The sequence below is a fragment of the Anomaloglossus baeobatrachus genome, chromosome 4 (genome assembly GCF_048569485.1).
Source record: "Anomaloglossus baeobatrachus isolate aAnoBae1 chromosome 4, aAnoBae1.hap1, whole genome shotgun sequence".
In the NCBI taxonomy this organism is placed as follows: domain Eukaryota; kingdom Metazoa; phylum Chordata; class Amphibia; order Anura; family Aromobatidae; genus Anomaloglossus; species Anomaloglossus baeobatrachus.
This window is the reverse complement of record NC_134356.1, coordinates 114,270,659-114,287,217: the sequence shown is the minus strand read 5'-3', so window position 1 is coordinate 114,287,217 and position 16,559 is coordinate 114,270,659. Positions and strand designations below refer to the sequence as shown.

At 43.1% G+C, this 16,559-nt stretch overlaps 1 protein-coding gene across 1 annotated transcript in view; it reads right to left on the bottom strand.

The window, feature by feature from the left end:
* The window catches only part of SIMC1 (SUMO interacting motifs containing 1), a 66,669-nt gene that overhangs the window by 11,883 nt on the left and 38,227 nt on the right, over nt 1-16,559 (bottom strand). Inside the window, exons 4-7 of the mRNA XM_075342306.1 lie at nt 16,060-16,129; nt 13,701-13,843; nt 13,312-13,395; nt 13,083-13,211 (exon numbers count right to left, since the gene is read on the bottom strand). Coding sequence (XP_075198421.1) covers nt 13,083-13,211; nt 13,312-13,395; nt 13,701-13,843; nt 16,060-16,129 — 426 coding nt within the window. The remainder of the gene's footprint in view (nt 1-13,082; nt 13,212-13,311; nt 13,396-13,700; nt 13,844-16,059; nt 16,130-16,559) is intronic.

The following is a 16,559-nucleotide window of genomic DNA, read 5'->3' as shown; positions in this document are numbered from 1 at the left end:
GCAGGCAGCCCGCTCCTAGCAGCTGAAGACGCTCGTAACCAAGGTAAATATCGGGTATCAAAGCAAGTTACCAGCTGTTTACCTTGGTTATGAGCCTCCGCAGCTGTCAGATGCCAGCTCCCAGTCTCACGTTCAGTTCCCCTCATTCCCGATCACATGACTCCAATGCCCGCCCATAAACTTAAAGTGACAGGATCCTACAAAATAACACATGCGTTTGCATGCGTTTTTCTATGCAAAAACAGGATCCGCTTTTGCAGCAAAAAAACGTTCATGACGCATGCTAAAAAAAAAACAGTGTGAAAGCAGCCTAATCCAGAAATGAGCCGCTGACATCAGGAAGCGCAAAAAATGCAGCTCTTGCATGGGGAATAAACATTTTTCCAGGTTGTCATACAGTTTACCATCATATAACAAATCTGTAACACCTGCCCGACATGTACAGGTGCATCTCAAATTAAAAGATCAAAAAGTTAATTTCAGTAATTCAATACAAAAAAGGGAAACTCATTATATAGTCATTACAGAGTGATCCATTCCAAGTGTTTATTCCTGTTAATGTTGATGAATATATCGATGTGAAAAAGACAAAAAGCACTAATAGGGTACGAATGTTAAAAAAAACGTTTGTAGGAAAAAAAAAAAAAAAAAAAAATCAGATGTGCTCACCTAATGCAGTTGTGAAAATAGTCACAACTGCTATTGAAAGTGTGTAAGTTACGGATGCAGCAGGCACCAAAAGTAGAGTTGAGAGAGTACCTATTTGTACTCGTTATAACGAGTACTGTCTACTACTCGCGTATTTGCTTCGAATAGCATCTGCAATGCAAATCAATGGGGAATACATGCAATGAAACGATTAACCCACTAATCGCTACTTGCACACATAGTACGGCTTTCGGGTTACTCGTTACTAGAAATTAGCAACTAGAAAAACTCACGTGTAATACGCGCGAGTTTCGCATCACCTGGCATGGCTGCGCACTCTCCTGAACGGAGTGGGTCAGCTGCATTTCTATGCAGCAGAGACTCTTCTGTCTGGAGAGTGAGCGGCCATGCCAGGTAAAGATATGAGAGACTCGCGCGTATTACACGTGAGTCACTTGCAAGTGTGACTCCAGCCTAAAGGGTATTCTCTACACATCCCTGACATGCATATCTCCTTAATTGCTTTCTCAAGGGGAAGCGATTAAAAAAAAAAAAAAAAAACTAAACGTAAATTACTTACGGTAATGATTTTTTCCAGAAGCCACGTCAGCGCCACCTGAGAGATAGGTCCGCCCACCTTAGGACAGGAAACCCTACACAAATAAAAGGGGAGGCATCTCTCCCCTGCCTCAGTTAGGTTACAAAGCACACAGGATTATCAACAATAAATAAATGGAATAAATTCGAAACCATCACAATCACCACTGCAACCAATCGTCAGAACGTGGATCCCAAGAACCAAAAGGTGAAATAGAAGAGAGATAGAAAAAAGGGTGGGAAGCAGTGGCGCTGTCGTAGCTTCTGGAAAAAATTACAGGTAAGTAATTTATGATTTTTCCCTTCACCACAACATCACCACCAGAGAGATTCCGAAGACAACTATATTAGGAAGGGACCACAGCCTCTAGTACCCTTCTACCAAAGGTCATATCCACCGTGGCCGACAAGTCTAAGCGATGGATCTAATACTGTCATGAAACACCCAGGAAACAACATGTTGATAGCTGACTTAACAGACTCCATCTTGAAATGTTGGTACACAAGATGGCGGTTGAGTTCCTTGAGATTGAGAATAGTCCTGAAAGAACCGTCCGGCTTCTGGACCAGGAACAGCGGGGAGTAGAAACCGCAACATTCTTCTCCTTTGGGTACTTCCATGATGACAAACTTTTGGAGAAGACCTTCGATTTCCTGCTGTAAGGCGAGCTGTCGTTCCCTCGACCTGCCAAGCGATTTAATCATTAATGACCCCACAGGGGTCGAACTAAACTGTAATTTCAAATCAGTCTCTAATGATGCCATGAATCCACACACTGGACGAGATATTATGCCAGGCAGGAAAAAAGGAGGAGGGATACCTCTAGCCAAGTCGGAGGTCATCATCTGGCCGGCTTCTTACAGGTGGTAGAGGTGCCGAAAGAGAAGCCAAACTGCTTCATCTTGGGGTCCTTCCACCCTTCTTGGGATGAGGACTGCCTCCTCCTCCTGGGGACCCGCTTCCTCCTGAAGCTGCGTTGCCTAAAGGGAACAAAGGAAACGTAGGAGACCCCTTCTTGTCCCCTGCCTTCTCAAGAAGGTCATCAAGGGTCTTACCAAACAGGTACTGTCCCTCACACAGCATAGCACACAGCTTAGATTTGGATCGTGAGTCTCTGGGCCATCCTTTCAGCCAAAGAGAGCGCCTCGCCGAGTTAGTGAGTGCTGCCGATTTTGCTGAGAACCGCAGAGTATCCGCTGAAGAGTCTGCTAGGAAGGCAGCTGCCCCATTAGCCTTAGAGATATCAGCCAGTTTCTCACGAGGGATGTCTTGGGTAAACTGATCCTGCAGGTGCTGGAGCCAGACCATTAGGGATCTAGCCACACAAGTACCTGCGACCACTGGCCGGAGCGCAACGGCAACATCAGTTTTTGGACACTGATCTCAGAGTATCCTGGAAGGGATACTTTCTCTTGAACAAGGAAGGAGGGTATGCTCGTTTCTCTGGGTTGTCCCATTGGTCCTTAATCAACCTCTTAACTTTTTCATGGACTGGAAAGGTGCGACGTTTCTTGTGCTCCATGCCACTGAACATAATGTCCTCAATGGATTCCGGGTCCTTTGTGTCTTCAAGGCCCATTGTTGCCCTGACTGCCTTCAGGAGATGACTGACTTCTGCAATGGGGAAACACTGTTTACCCCTGACGTCCTTTTCCGAGGATGATCCCGAGGAAGATAAGGAGGCCCCTAATGCAGAATCCAACGCCTCTCCTAACTACTGTTCCCGAGGGGCAGAAACATTTGAGGATGTAGCTCCGGTAAGCAAGGGGAAGCCCTTAAGGGATTCCCGAACCTCCTCCCAAATGACATCCCTGAGGCTATTGGTGAGAGCTGGTGCTTCCTCTGCTAACATGCGCTGAATACAAGCCGGATATAATTTCTTCTGGCTATGGGGCCTTGCATAATGGACATTCCCCATGTTTGGTCTTAGCAGATCTTTTACATGGCTGATCCTAAGAATCAGGAAAAAGGGAACAAGGAATGCCCTATTAAATGGAAATTACTGACCACAGGCCGCTTACCCCAATCCTGTGCAGACTGTACCGGTTCAGGCGAACGGGTCCTGTGGGAATCTGCTGAATGCTGAGGCAGATGACCCTCACTAGAACGACTGCCGCCGCTCCCATGGTGCAGAGACCTCTTCGGTAACTGCAGTTTGATTTTTTCACTAGCACAGGAAGCTTCCGGTGAATCCTCCATGCTGAAGCTGGAGGTTTCCATAGGTAAGGATGGTTGACCTCGGGGAGATCAAACAGCCAACACCGCGGAGACACAATCACGTGTTTCTCAACGCAGTGACACTAGAACAAGGCGCCCTGGGCAAATATGCAAAACAAGAATGCCGCGGAGACACCATCAGATGTTTCTCAACGCTGGCAGGAAACTAGCCAGGTCTTTCACCGGGAAGGAACAACCACGGGAAGGGCAGTCTCCAGTCAAGGAGACCACCTATGCCAAACATGGTATCCATCTACAACAGACAGCTGTTTCGGGGTATTTGCCCCTCATCAGTGTGGAGTAGGAAACTGGCTAGTGGGAGCAATGCCTAGTAGAAGACTACATAGGTAAGGATAGTTGACCTTGGGGAGATAAACATCCAACACCGGAGACACCATCACGTGTTTCAACGCAGTGACACTAGAACAAGGCCCCCTGGGAAAAGCTGGAGGTTTCGGCCGCAAAAAAAATATGATCGCAACATCTAAATATACAGGCAGCCACTAGCGGTGGGGCAGCTTTATCTTGCCACTCACCGCGCATGCGCAGAAGTGACATCTGGTCTCCCAGTGTCACTTCCGGTTCACTTCCTGAAGCGGGGGAAGGAGCTGCCGTGCATCCCACCTGCTGAGCCAGCCGCTGAGCAGGAACACGGGACAAGGCCTCGGTTACCTGGAAGGGACTGCCGCTGGGTGCCACATCAGGACCGCTGAAGGTAAGCCTCCCCTCGTATAGTCACTCCCAGGGGAAACCCCCGTCGATGCATCCAGGGCTGAGGCCATAGAGCCCGCATCCTCCAGCTCCACACAGCCCCAGGTCTATGCTAACGCATGTTAAAAAAACGTAGTGTGAAAGCAGCCTAAGCAGATAGCCTCCCTAATCATCTGGCTAAAGTGGATTTTGACGTCCTAAACCCTTTATGACCTTGAATGGACACAAATGCTTTATCTTTCCTCCAAAAATTAGTGACCAAAAAAAAAAATATATATACTTTTGAGCATCTCCTAAGTTTCTCTTTATGATTTTTAGGATTAATCACAGAAATACGGAAGGACAAGCTTTTGGGATCTCTGGAACTTTGAAACCACATTATGGAGATGCACTGGATCTGGTCTCAAAATTATTCTGTCTTCCAAAAATTGTGTAAAAGGGGGATCTTTTTGATAAATCATTCACCCTTTATTGGCTGAAGTCAGAGCTGTTAAGCAGCAAATATTTTATTGATCTTGAACCTATAGATTCAAAGAGGATTTGTCAGGGCAGTCAGAACAAGACTGAGGACCCACAGAGGCAAAGCTATGTTATGCATAGGGCAAAGCTATGTTATGCATAGTTTTTGATCTAGAACAGGCCTTGATGAAATGGGGAAGCCCAACGGTCTACTGCCAGATCAAAATTATAAAAAGGACCGCAAGAGCTGACACCTGGACTTTGAGTACTAAGTGACAGACCCTGTTCTAATCCCTTCTGAAGGAATTCCAAAATAGAGCTAAATCTGTACTGACCCTTCTAGATTCGCCCTAGTAGATGAAACTTTTTCCAAGTGCTACCATAGATTTTTGTGATGACCGGCTTTCTACTCTGGAGGGTGACGATTAAATTGATAGAAAAAACCTGTGTCCTTCAGTAGTGCCCTTAAATTCCAGTTAAATGTAACCTACCTATCTGAGGATGGGGACTCGCCCCTTGGGAGAGAAGGTCTGGAACTTTCCGCAACAATCAATTGGTGACGGATATCCTCCTCAACCATAAAGAAACATTGTCTTTTTGGCCAGAATGGTGCTGTAAATATTACACTTGCACTGTCTTCCCAGATTTTCCTTAGGACTGCCAGGATCAGAATTATTAGAGGGAGACAAAGCCCACTTTATTAGAGAAAGTCTACCACATGAGGTCATTATCTGGGATCGAGGTAGCGGAGACATTTGACCTTTCTGTTCTGTTTGTTTGCAAAGAGATACATCACTGGTAACCCCCCCCCACAATCTGACTGTAAACAGACTGAGTTAAGATCCACTCTCCCTTTCTTAGCTGCTTGCGACTTAGAAAATCCACTGTGCACTTCTTCCCTTTTGTTTGAATATATGTCAATTTTAGAGGATTCTCAGCTATCAAATATTCTGCTCATCAATTCCATCAGGGCCTTGGATACAGTCCCCCCCCCTTGGAGGTTTAAATAGGCCACTGTTACTTGATTGAGTGTGATGCCCTTTTTCACGGCATATTCCCCTGCAAGCAACTGTTGTGATTGAGGAAACCAAATTCTCTTCCCTTGACCATACACCAAGGATTAGGTAGTCCTGTAGATATGCACCCCAAATTCTAGGACTTTCACCGTTGATGACTATTGCTGATATCAGATTCTTCCAGGGGACTCCACTGGATACGTTTCTCCTAGTCTTACCACCACAGAAGGGATTTGACTGTACCAGTTTGCAACATTATCCTTCCGTCCAAAAGTGTCTTCTAAGATGGCTTCTTTAAATGTCCCACTTAAGCACTTTGGCATGCACCTGAGCCCATAGTACTGCTGGAATACGTGATGTTAAGGAGCCAAGTAGTGGCATGGCTCCCCTGAAGAGCATAACAAATGTATTTACTGCCTCTAAAACCTGACTGCGACTTAGGCCGCTTCCACACTGGCGTTGTTTTGCATCAGTTGCAATCCGTCGCCTTGAGAAAATACTGTATCCTGCAAAATATTTTGCATGATTCAGTTTTTTCCCCATAGACTTGTATGGACGACGGATTGCGACTGATGGCCTTGCATTGCATCCGCCACGTGTCAGATCAGTCGTGAAATGACTGACCGTCAGGCGGCAGGAACGCAGCATGTAACTTTTTTTGAGCGGCGGAATCCTTTTCTTTTCAGTGCGCATGCTCAGCTCTTGTGTTTAATCATTGAAATGAATGTCTCTCTCTCGGCGGCCGAAGGATCAGCTGATCGGCCGGAGGCGGCCTTTGTGAACGATCAGCTGGTCGCCCAGCCACCAGGTGATCAGCTGATCATTCACAATAGCCAGCCGCCGGTAAAACACGTTAAAAAAAACCAAAACATTGGATCGTTTTTTGCAGCATCAGTCACATCAGTAGTGCCACTATCCGCAACGCATCTGTTGCATCAGTCACACAACGGATTGCAACTGATGCAAAACGACACAAGTGTGAAAGCAGCCTTAGCTGGTTGGTTCTGGTGTCACTCCTTATGCCTCACACCGGAACCAGTGCCACTGCTCTCCTGATGACACTGGAGAGGCTGCTGAATCTTCTATTTCTGCTGCCATTTTTGCTGATTAGGTATAGCCTGTGGAATAGGCATAGGCTACTACGGCTCATCTATCCTGCTCAAGGAATCAGACTGGAGCATTGGCACTCTTCCAGTGATCTCACTGCAATTTAAAACACTGTTGCACTCGACAGTCCCCTTCAGCACGCCTCTGCTGGTTATTCACAGGGCTTCTAGGTTTCTATACCACTGGCGTGCCAAGTCCCTGCACAACCCGGAAGGTGCAGCAGATGGCTGACACACACACACCACACACACCATACACACACCATACACACACCATACACACACCATACACACACCATACACACACCATACACACACCATACACACACCATACACACACTGAAGCCCCCTGGACTTATTGTGGTGCTTACAAGACTGATAGATTGGCCACAGCAGGGATGGAACCTCTGCCTGAATTGGCAGACCAACCCGGGCTGCCGTTTCTGCCAGAAGTTCCCAATTCAAGGACCGGAAACTAGGTGATGCAGGGAGAGGTCCCGCCCTTTTATTCCTGTAGGTTTCCGGTTCTTGAAGGATGGATCCCTCTCTCAGTGGTGCTGTCATGGGTATATGAAAAATGATCTGTTACAATTGAAACCTGTAAACCTGACAAAACTCATTCCAATCCTGCCATTACCATTCCATATTGCAAAAAAAAAAAAAAAAAAAAAAAAAAAAAAAAAAAGAAGAAAAGAAAGGACTCTTCACACAGAATGACTATTTAAACCAACTGGACACACACTGTGCACCCTTATAAGTTTTTTTTTTTGTTTGTTTTTTTAATAGTGGTATGAAATGTTGAATATAATTAAAAAGTTTAGATATTTCCACTTTTTAACACTAGGGGAAGCAGCTGCTGAAATTTGCCATGAAAATCTAGTGTACTGCTAGTTCACATTAAAACTGCAGTAAATGTGGGCGGGATCTGCTCACATGTTATGTCACCTCTACTCCTGTTTGTTTGCAAAAGCATAAGGGAGGATGAAGTTAGGATGGCAACGGGGAGACTAATGCGATACTGACATGTGGAAAGAAGCATCAGAGGACAGCTGGAAGTGCTGATTCTGTTACTTGGTGCTGCTTTCCCCACCATGCGCTTGGGTTTGATATGCAAGGAAAATGAAATAAAAAGGAAAATCATCCCTCTCTCTTTTACCACATTAAAAGTCAATACAAAAATACACCTGGTATCGCTGCGTTAATAGAAGTCCGATCTATAAAATCTAAAATGAATCTTTTCAGCCGCAACAGAATAAACAAAAAGATATGCACGTGCACACACAAAAACATTGTATATACCCCAAAATAACATTGATAAACATCAGCTCCTGGAAAGTCGGGATAAAATACAAGGAAGACTTTAAAAATGTCTGCATTTTTTTTCACCACTGAAATAAAACAAAAACTATACATGTTTGGTATTTACAGTCGTACTGCCAAGTTATGGTAAAATACCAAATTAAAAACCCAAATTGCAGAATTCCACTTTTTTGCCATTTCGCTATACTTTTCCTGCTTACCATTACATTATACGAAAATGGATGGTGTAATTTTAAAGTACAAATTATCCCACAAAAAAGACCTCATATGGCTATAGCGAATTTAAAAAAAAAAAAAAAAAAATGTTTAAAACGAAAAGCTTGCCTGGCTCTTAAGGGGTTAAGGGCATAAAAATTAAGTTTGGAAACCAACATTTTTTATCACTTTTGATATTCTCATACATCTCGCAAATCAAAGCACCAAGTTGAACGTTAAATACAAATTGTCAAAAAAAACAAAAACAAACCCCTAAATTAAAAAAAAAAAAAAAAAAAAAAAAAAAAAAAGTCTGAATCTTTGGAATATATTGAAGCATCTCCACAATTACCATAAAGTGACAATGGTCAGAACTGAAAACAATGGCTTGGTCAGGAAGGTGAGCAGGCAGCTTTAAGCTATATTCACATTTTTGCTGCATTTTTTATGCAGCCAAAACCTGCTCTTCTGGTAGTAAAAAAAATCTGCAGGTTTTACTGCATTTTAGTGCTGCATTTTTGTTATTTGTCTACAGCACATATTTAAAAAAGATCTTTCCTAGTCCAACTTTTGTCTTCTGCACTAATCATTCACGGTCTTCTGTGACGGCTCAAGAGCTGCTGTCTACAACAGAGGTAAGGCAAAAAGCTAAAGGCAGAAACCGACAAAAGCCACTAACTGCTAATGACTATTGCTTGTAGACCGGAAAACAAAACATAAAAGCAGTCTAAAAGGGATTCAGAAAAGTCACCTGAAAATACAGTTTCATATTAAACCATGTTGCACAAGAAAGAAATATTACAAAGATATGTATACTATATAATTGAGATTGTTTAAAAACAATTAAAAAACTACCCTAGCCTTATTCAGATTTCCACCTGGCCCCATTGCTTTGTTAAAATTGCTTTTTGGTACACCCAGCGCTTACCTAAAGCTTGCTTACACCTGTCCCACAGCTATTTAGATACAGAAAGGCACATGGCAAGGGGCCCACCATCACCGGCATTATTTGCATTGGGTATGGAACCTTTAGCAGAAACCATACTGGAACACCCTGATATTAGAGGATGTCAAGGACCGGGATCACAGAGTGACTACAAAGTAATCTTGTTTGTAGACGACCTTCTAACCCTTACACAACAGTCAGAAACTCTCCTGGACCTCTCCTCCCTTCTATGTAGATTTGAAATAAACATTGCTTCAGATTTATCAAGATTATTAATACCCCCGTCTCCATGCAAGACCATTTAATATCTCAATTCGGGTTAATCAAAAGGGAACATTATCTCACTTATTTGGGTATAAATTTAACCACAAGTAAATCACTATTTAAATGGAACTATGCCCTTCTAATGCAGAATCTCCGGATTTCTCTCAGCAAATGGGCGGCCTCCTATGTGTCCTGGCTGGGATGTGTCAATTCTATCAAAATGGTAACACTAACATGCTTTCTGGAGCCATTTCGATTCCTGCCTATAGAAATACCTAGTAAGACCTTCTAAGATATTCATTCAGTAATTTCTAAGTTTGCATGGAACAGTATACGGCCTAGGATATTGCAAGAAACTAGGTTTTATCATAGGCAAAAAGGAGCACTATCTCTTCCTAATTTCTCTCTATTGTAAGCCGTGCAAATAGTACAATTATCTACAGTCTCGTCTTCATCTTGTAAGCCCAGATGGATACAGATTGAAAATTCCCTCATTTCACCATACTCCATCTCGGTTACACAGTACCACAGGTCGACAGGTCAGCTACCTTCTAATTTAGCTGTGCTCTCTCCATATACGTTTCATTCGCTTTCATTGTAGCAAAAACTCAGATTTCAATTTAAAAATTACAGTACAATCCTTCTCTATTGACGTGATTTAATAACCCGATGTTTACCCCAGGTTACATCCAAATTCCTGTAAAAATGGAAGCTTAAAGGGATAATTACCATGAAACACCTTTGGACATTACAAGATCAATCATCACTAGGCAAGATTTTATACAGAACCATAATCCCCAATGAGAGAAGTCATGCATATAAATCAGGTTTTACATATTGCCAAGACACTCCATAAACCGGTCTGCCTCAGCACCCACTGCATTTGAATAAATGTGCCTGACCCCTTTTGGACAAGGGGTACTCACTACTATATTTCATACTGAATATTCCCCTGGCTGGGGAGAAATTACAGTACATGGAACAATGGGAAAGTGTTCTCAGATTCACTATGTCCATTGACAAATGGAATAGATGCGATGAGGTTTTATCTAAAGGTAGTAATCAGACCTCACTTACTGAGACATCATTAAAGTCCTATAAAGCTAATGTCCCGGTAAAGTTACATAAAATATATCCTGATGTCACGGATGTACTGTATGGTTTCAGGGGGTGCAACAACCCAGGAGACCTGAAGCATATTTGGTGGACTTGTCCTTTGGTAAAAACATTTTTGGCAAGAGGTTAAATGCCTTATGGATGTTTTAGGGGAGTCTAACCTGGCTGGATCCAAGAGTACTACTGTTTGGAGTCTGACTACTAGGACTTTAATTTTCTCAATTTTATTATTATGGCTTTACAAACTCACCTAGCTGCACAATGGAAAACATCAACTCAATTCTTTATCTTTAGTCACAATAAAATTAGATCATATAATGATTTATGTACATAGTGAAGCCACTAGGACACACACTTGAGTTATTTTATGCTGTTTGTACCCACTGGATAGACTTCCATCCCAACCCCCTCCAGAGCCGCTCTAAGTGCATCCCCCTGAGAGATACATATAGAAAGTTATAATAAGTTATCTCTAAATTGCTCCTCTTATTTAAACCTGGCTATTAAGACATTTCATAATGTTATACACGGAGTATCTGCTGCTTATCAACTGATAAGAGGTATAATTAGCCCCAGATTATGATGTTACACAGTGTATAAATATACCAGTTGCCAGGATGTTCTTCCTTGATAAGGATCCACCTCCTCCTTCCTCCACCATTTTTTTCCTCTTCCTATTTTTACTTTGCTCTTATTTGAAGGTCAGAATATTAATATTTGTGACCCCCTGTGTGGGGAAATCATTCTGCATTAACTTTATTTTATCTTGTGAAGTTTAAAATTTTAAACATTTTGGAAACTAAGGCCGGGGTCACACGCACCAATTTATCGTGCGATCGCATGAGCGATCGCACCCGCCCCCGTCGTTTGTGCATTACGGGCAATTTGTTGCCCGTGGCGCACAAAGTCGTTTAACCCCGTCACACGTACTTACCTCCCCAACGACCTCGCTATGGGCGGCGAACATCCTCTTCCTGAAGGCAGAGGGACGTTCGGCGTCACAGCGACGTCACACAGCGGCCGCCCAATAAAAGCGGAGGGGCGGAGATGAGCGGGACTTAACATCCCACCCACCTTCTTCCTTCCGCATTGATGGCCGTCGCAGATAAGCTGTGTTAGTTGTTCCCGGGGTGTCACACGGAGCGATGTGTGCTGCCACGGGAATGATGAACAACCGGCAGGCAGAAGGAGGAACAACTTTATGAGAATGAACGGCGTGTTAACGAGCGACAATAAGGCAAGTATTTTTGCTCGTTCACAGTTGTTTGGAGGGGTCACACGGTACGATATCTCTAACGATACCGGATGTGCGTCACGGAATCAGTGACCCCGACGACATATCATCCGATATATCATACCGTGTGACGCCGCCTTAAGACTACTAAAATAAAAATGGCTGAATCTGGGCTGAAAGTATATCCCAGTACACTTCAGAATTCATCCGGCTACTCTTGTCTGCTGTTATGTCATCAATAAACACAAGTGACCCAGTGCCATTGAAAGCCATGCATGCCCATGCCATCACGTTGCCTCCACCATGTTTTACAGAGGATGTGGTGTGCCTTGGATCATGTGCCGTTCCCTTTCTTCTCCAAACTTTTTTCTTCCCATCATTCTGGTACAGGTTGATCTTTGTCTCATCTGTCCATAGAATACTTTTCCAGAACTGACATGGCTTCATGAGGTGTTTTTCAGCAAATTTAACTCTGGCCTGTCTATTTTTGGAATTGATGAATGGTTTGCATCTAGATGTGAACCCTTTGTATTTACTTTCATGGAGTCTTCTCTTTACTGTTGACTTAGAGACAGATACACCTACTTTACTGAGAGTGTTCTGGACTTCAGTTGATGTTGTGAACGGGTTCTTCTTCACCAAAGAAAGTATGCGGCGATCATCCACCACTGTTGTCATCCGTGGACGCCCAGGCCTTTTTGGAGTTCCCAAGCTCACCAGTCAATTCCTTTTTTCTCAGAATGTACCCGACTGTTGATTTTGCTACTCCAAGCATGTCTGCTATCTCTCTGATGGATTTTTTCTTTTTTTTCAGCCTCAGGATGTTCTGCTTCACCTCAATTGAGAGTTCCTTAGACCGCATGTTGTCTGGTCACAGCAACAGCTTCCAAATGCAAAACCACACACCTGTAATCAACCCCAGACCTTTTAACTACTTCATTGATTACAGGTTAACGAGGGAGACGCCTTCAGAGTTAATTGCAGCCCTTAGAGTCCCTTGTCCAATTACTTTTGGTCCCTTGAAAAAGAGGAGGCTATGCATTACAGAGCTATGATTCCTAAACCCTTTCTCCGATTTGGATGTGAAAACTCTCATATTGCAGCTGGGAGTGTGCACTTTCAGCCCATATTATATATATATAATTGTATTTCTAAACATGTTTTTGTAAACAGCTAAAATAACAAAACTTGTGTCACTGTCCAAATATTTCTGGACCTAACTGTAAATGTAACTATTTAAAAACCCAAATACCTGTGCTGTCTTGTGTTTAGAACCATCACATAGGGGAATATGTAATCTGCCATCTTGTTGGAGTTCATTGTAGGAGAGCCATCTACATCCACTGCTATGGACAACATGCGCTGTAAGAGAAAAACGGTCCTGGGACACAATAAATATTATAATGATTATTATTATTAATAATATTTCCTTTAATTTTTTTATTAAGGGAAATTTGTAAATACAGAAAAATTCTCATTACCTCTGTAGATTACACTGTGAGAAGGAATCCTGGTCAGTCTCTGGTATCTGCTTCACAACATCTATAAGCCAGTAAATCACTTGTCTGTAACACATTACATATCAATTAGTCTTAATAAAGAGGAAGATTGACAGCTATATGGCAGTAGATATATGCCATCTACAGACTAAGGGGCAAAACCAATCCTTCCAGTGGTGCCACCAAGGGAGCTTTAAGTGGCTTGGATTATTGGCTATTGAGAATAGCTTACTATACATTACACTTGTATAATGCACTCTTAACACACTGGAATGTAGAATACATTTATTATAGGCATCATATACAAGGAATATACACTAGAACCATTACTGCCCATCCCCCACATCTTAGCCTGTGTGGAGGACACTCACTTGACATTAGAGAAACACTTGTCACAAGACAGCATGAATTTGCACAGAGATTTATGTAGAGCTCGTCGCTGTAAGCAGAGGTGGAAGTCATCATCCAAGGTTTGTACTACGTACTGGAGGAAGAGCTGACCGCTCTGGAATTCCTACACAGGAATTAGGAGAAAAACAACATTTTAGAGGTTGGCCACTACTTTTTATTGTTGGCCATCAATATCAGATTAGTGGAAGTGCAATACCTGACACTAACTGTTACCGGCTAAACCCACTACAAATGACTGAGCTGCTGTGCTCCAGCCAGCAGCATCCGAAAACTTCATCCGCTGCCGGCAACAGCTGAGCGGCAGGAGTGTCAGGAGTAACACACACACACACACACACTATATATTATAATTTAAAAAAATAGCCAACACCTCTAACGGTCTATGGTATTCCTTGGGCATACTAAACCTTTAATGCAATATATTCATTCACTTTCTACTTTTAAATCACGAGGAAGACAAAGACCCTTCAGCCAATATAGCATTAAGGAGTAATTAACTACGGTAAATTCTTTACTGAACTCACAGTATTCAGAGAAGATCTCTTAATTAAAAGGAAAGTTAACTCCAGGTTTAATATTTTTAATCTGAGGGCAATATAAAATAGTGAGGGACCCGCAATTTAAGCTGTCACTCACTGAGCTACTGGCTGTAGTTTTTATATCACCCAGTGTTTAAAAAGGGATTGTCCACTAGTAGGACAATCCCTTCTCATTCCACAGGTTTCCCACAAGTTAAAAAAAAACAAAAAAACAAAAACAAACACTTGCTCCTCTCCGATGGTGTGATTCCAGCAGTGTCTGGGCTTACATTCCTGGGGCTCACATGAGGGGACGTCATGCGAGCCCTACACCCAAATCACACACTGCTTCATTCTCCAAACTCTTGGACAAATGAGTTAACAGGAAGTGACAGTTGCAGTTGCTGCTCACCTCCTGTTGGTTGCTCCTGCGTCTGAAGGCGGGGGAGAGAAGCTGTTGGTAACTGGGTGTGGGGCTCACGTGAGCCCTAGGAATGTAAGCCCAGGCACTGCTGGAACCGCACCACCAGATGTGAGAATGAGCTTTATTTTCATTGGGGGGAAACCTGAAATTAGAATATCCGGACAGTTATTGATTCCAGATCTCTGTAGCTGCCTGTGCTAGAGCCACAAGGATGCTTCAGGCATGAAACTTTTCACAATGACAAATAAAATGGTTATCTGACAACCCCTTTAATACAATAGGAGGTTATCTGCAGTCAGTCTAGAAGCAGCAAGTGTAATGCCATTCCTGGAAAAAGCTGCTACAGTTTTCTAATTCTGGTGTAAACCGCTTGCCCATTACTGATAAACCTCTCTCATTCAGCAGGTCTCACAGCAAAACAGTTACTCACATCCGATGCTGCTGCCTCTATAGTGGTGTTGGCACTCTCTCCTAGAAATCACGTGACGTTAAGTCATGCAACCAATTAGCGCTGGCTTCACTTTCCACGCCTTCAGATGAACCAAAAAAAAAAAAAAACAACATGTCTGCAGGTGTTCGCTCACTTTTTGATTACAGATGCAGCCGAAGGCAGGGAAAGTGAAGCCAGCGCTGAATGAACACAAGGCTCAAGTAACGGTCACGTGATTCCTGGGAGAGCAAGTGCCGACAAGTGTACCACTGGAACATTGCTGGCACTGGAGTATAAGGCTATGTGCCCACGCTGCGGATTTACCGCGGATTTTGCCGCGGATTTACCGCGGATTTGCCGAAAATCTGCAGCAGCGGCACTTCCAAGCCATTTCAATGGCATTTTGGAAATGCTGAGTCCATGCTGCGGATTTGCCGCGGATTTTGATGCGGAAAAATCTGCAGCATGTCAATTGTTTGTTGCGGATTTTGGTGCGGATTTGGATATAGAATGGGAAAAAAAAAAAATCTGCATCAAAATCCGCGGTAAATCCGCGGGTGCGGATTTGCCGCGAAAGTCGCGGATTTTCAGGCAGAAAAGTTCGCAGGTACATTCTACCGTGGACACATAGCCTAAATATTCTGCGGGGACAAATATGCTGATTGAGAAGGAGTTCTCAGTAGTGGACAACCTTGTAATTTTTTTTCTACATCAGAAAGGGATTCAGAACTGCAATTTTACAAGGGGAATTTATTTCTCAAAAGCCTTAAACCTAAAATCACAACCTTGAGATGTCCAGTATAACCCAAGCTCCATTGACTCTATTCCTATCTACTTTGGACTGCATAATAGGAATGGATCCACACATTTAGAATTATAATACTTTGATAATTATAATCAAGAAGTGTGAATGGATAAAAATGTAAGAGGTAAACCTTTTACCACACCTGGTTTGACATCACCTCTGACAGCAGATTCCACTGCCAGGCCACTGACTCCACGGTAGCTGGATGTAATCTAAAAATACAAGAGGTCACATTCTTCAATGATTAGGCTACAGTTTTAGTACCCAAAACAAACGAGTCAAAAATATCCCATTTTGTCTTTGTAAACCAAATGTCCAGGTTTCATGTTAAGAGCAGCAGAGTTGCTTTTACAGAATTAGTTTCCCTGCTGGAGGAACATGTGACCAGACCATCGGTCGCTTCTAATGGAAAATCAGCTTTCCCATGGGAGGAGTTTTGCTATTGGAGGCGCTCACATAACAAAACCCTGACATAATAAAACTGCAGACTTGTGAATCTGAATCGCATACACTGAGGAGTCATTATGTCAAAGCCGGGAATTGTGGTCACGTGGCCACGAGTATATGATATGCAAATTGAAAATCCAACCTGATTGGCACAGCCTTGCTCAATATATATGCAATGAGCGAGACTGCGCCTGT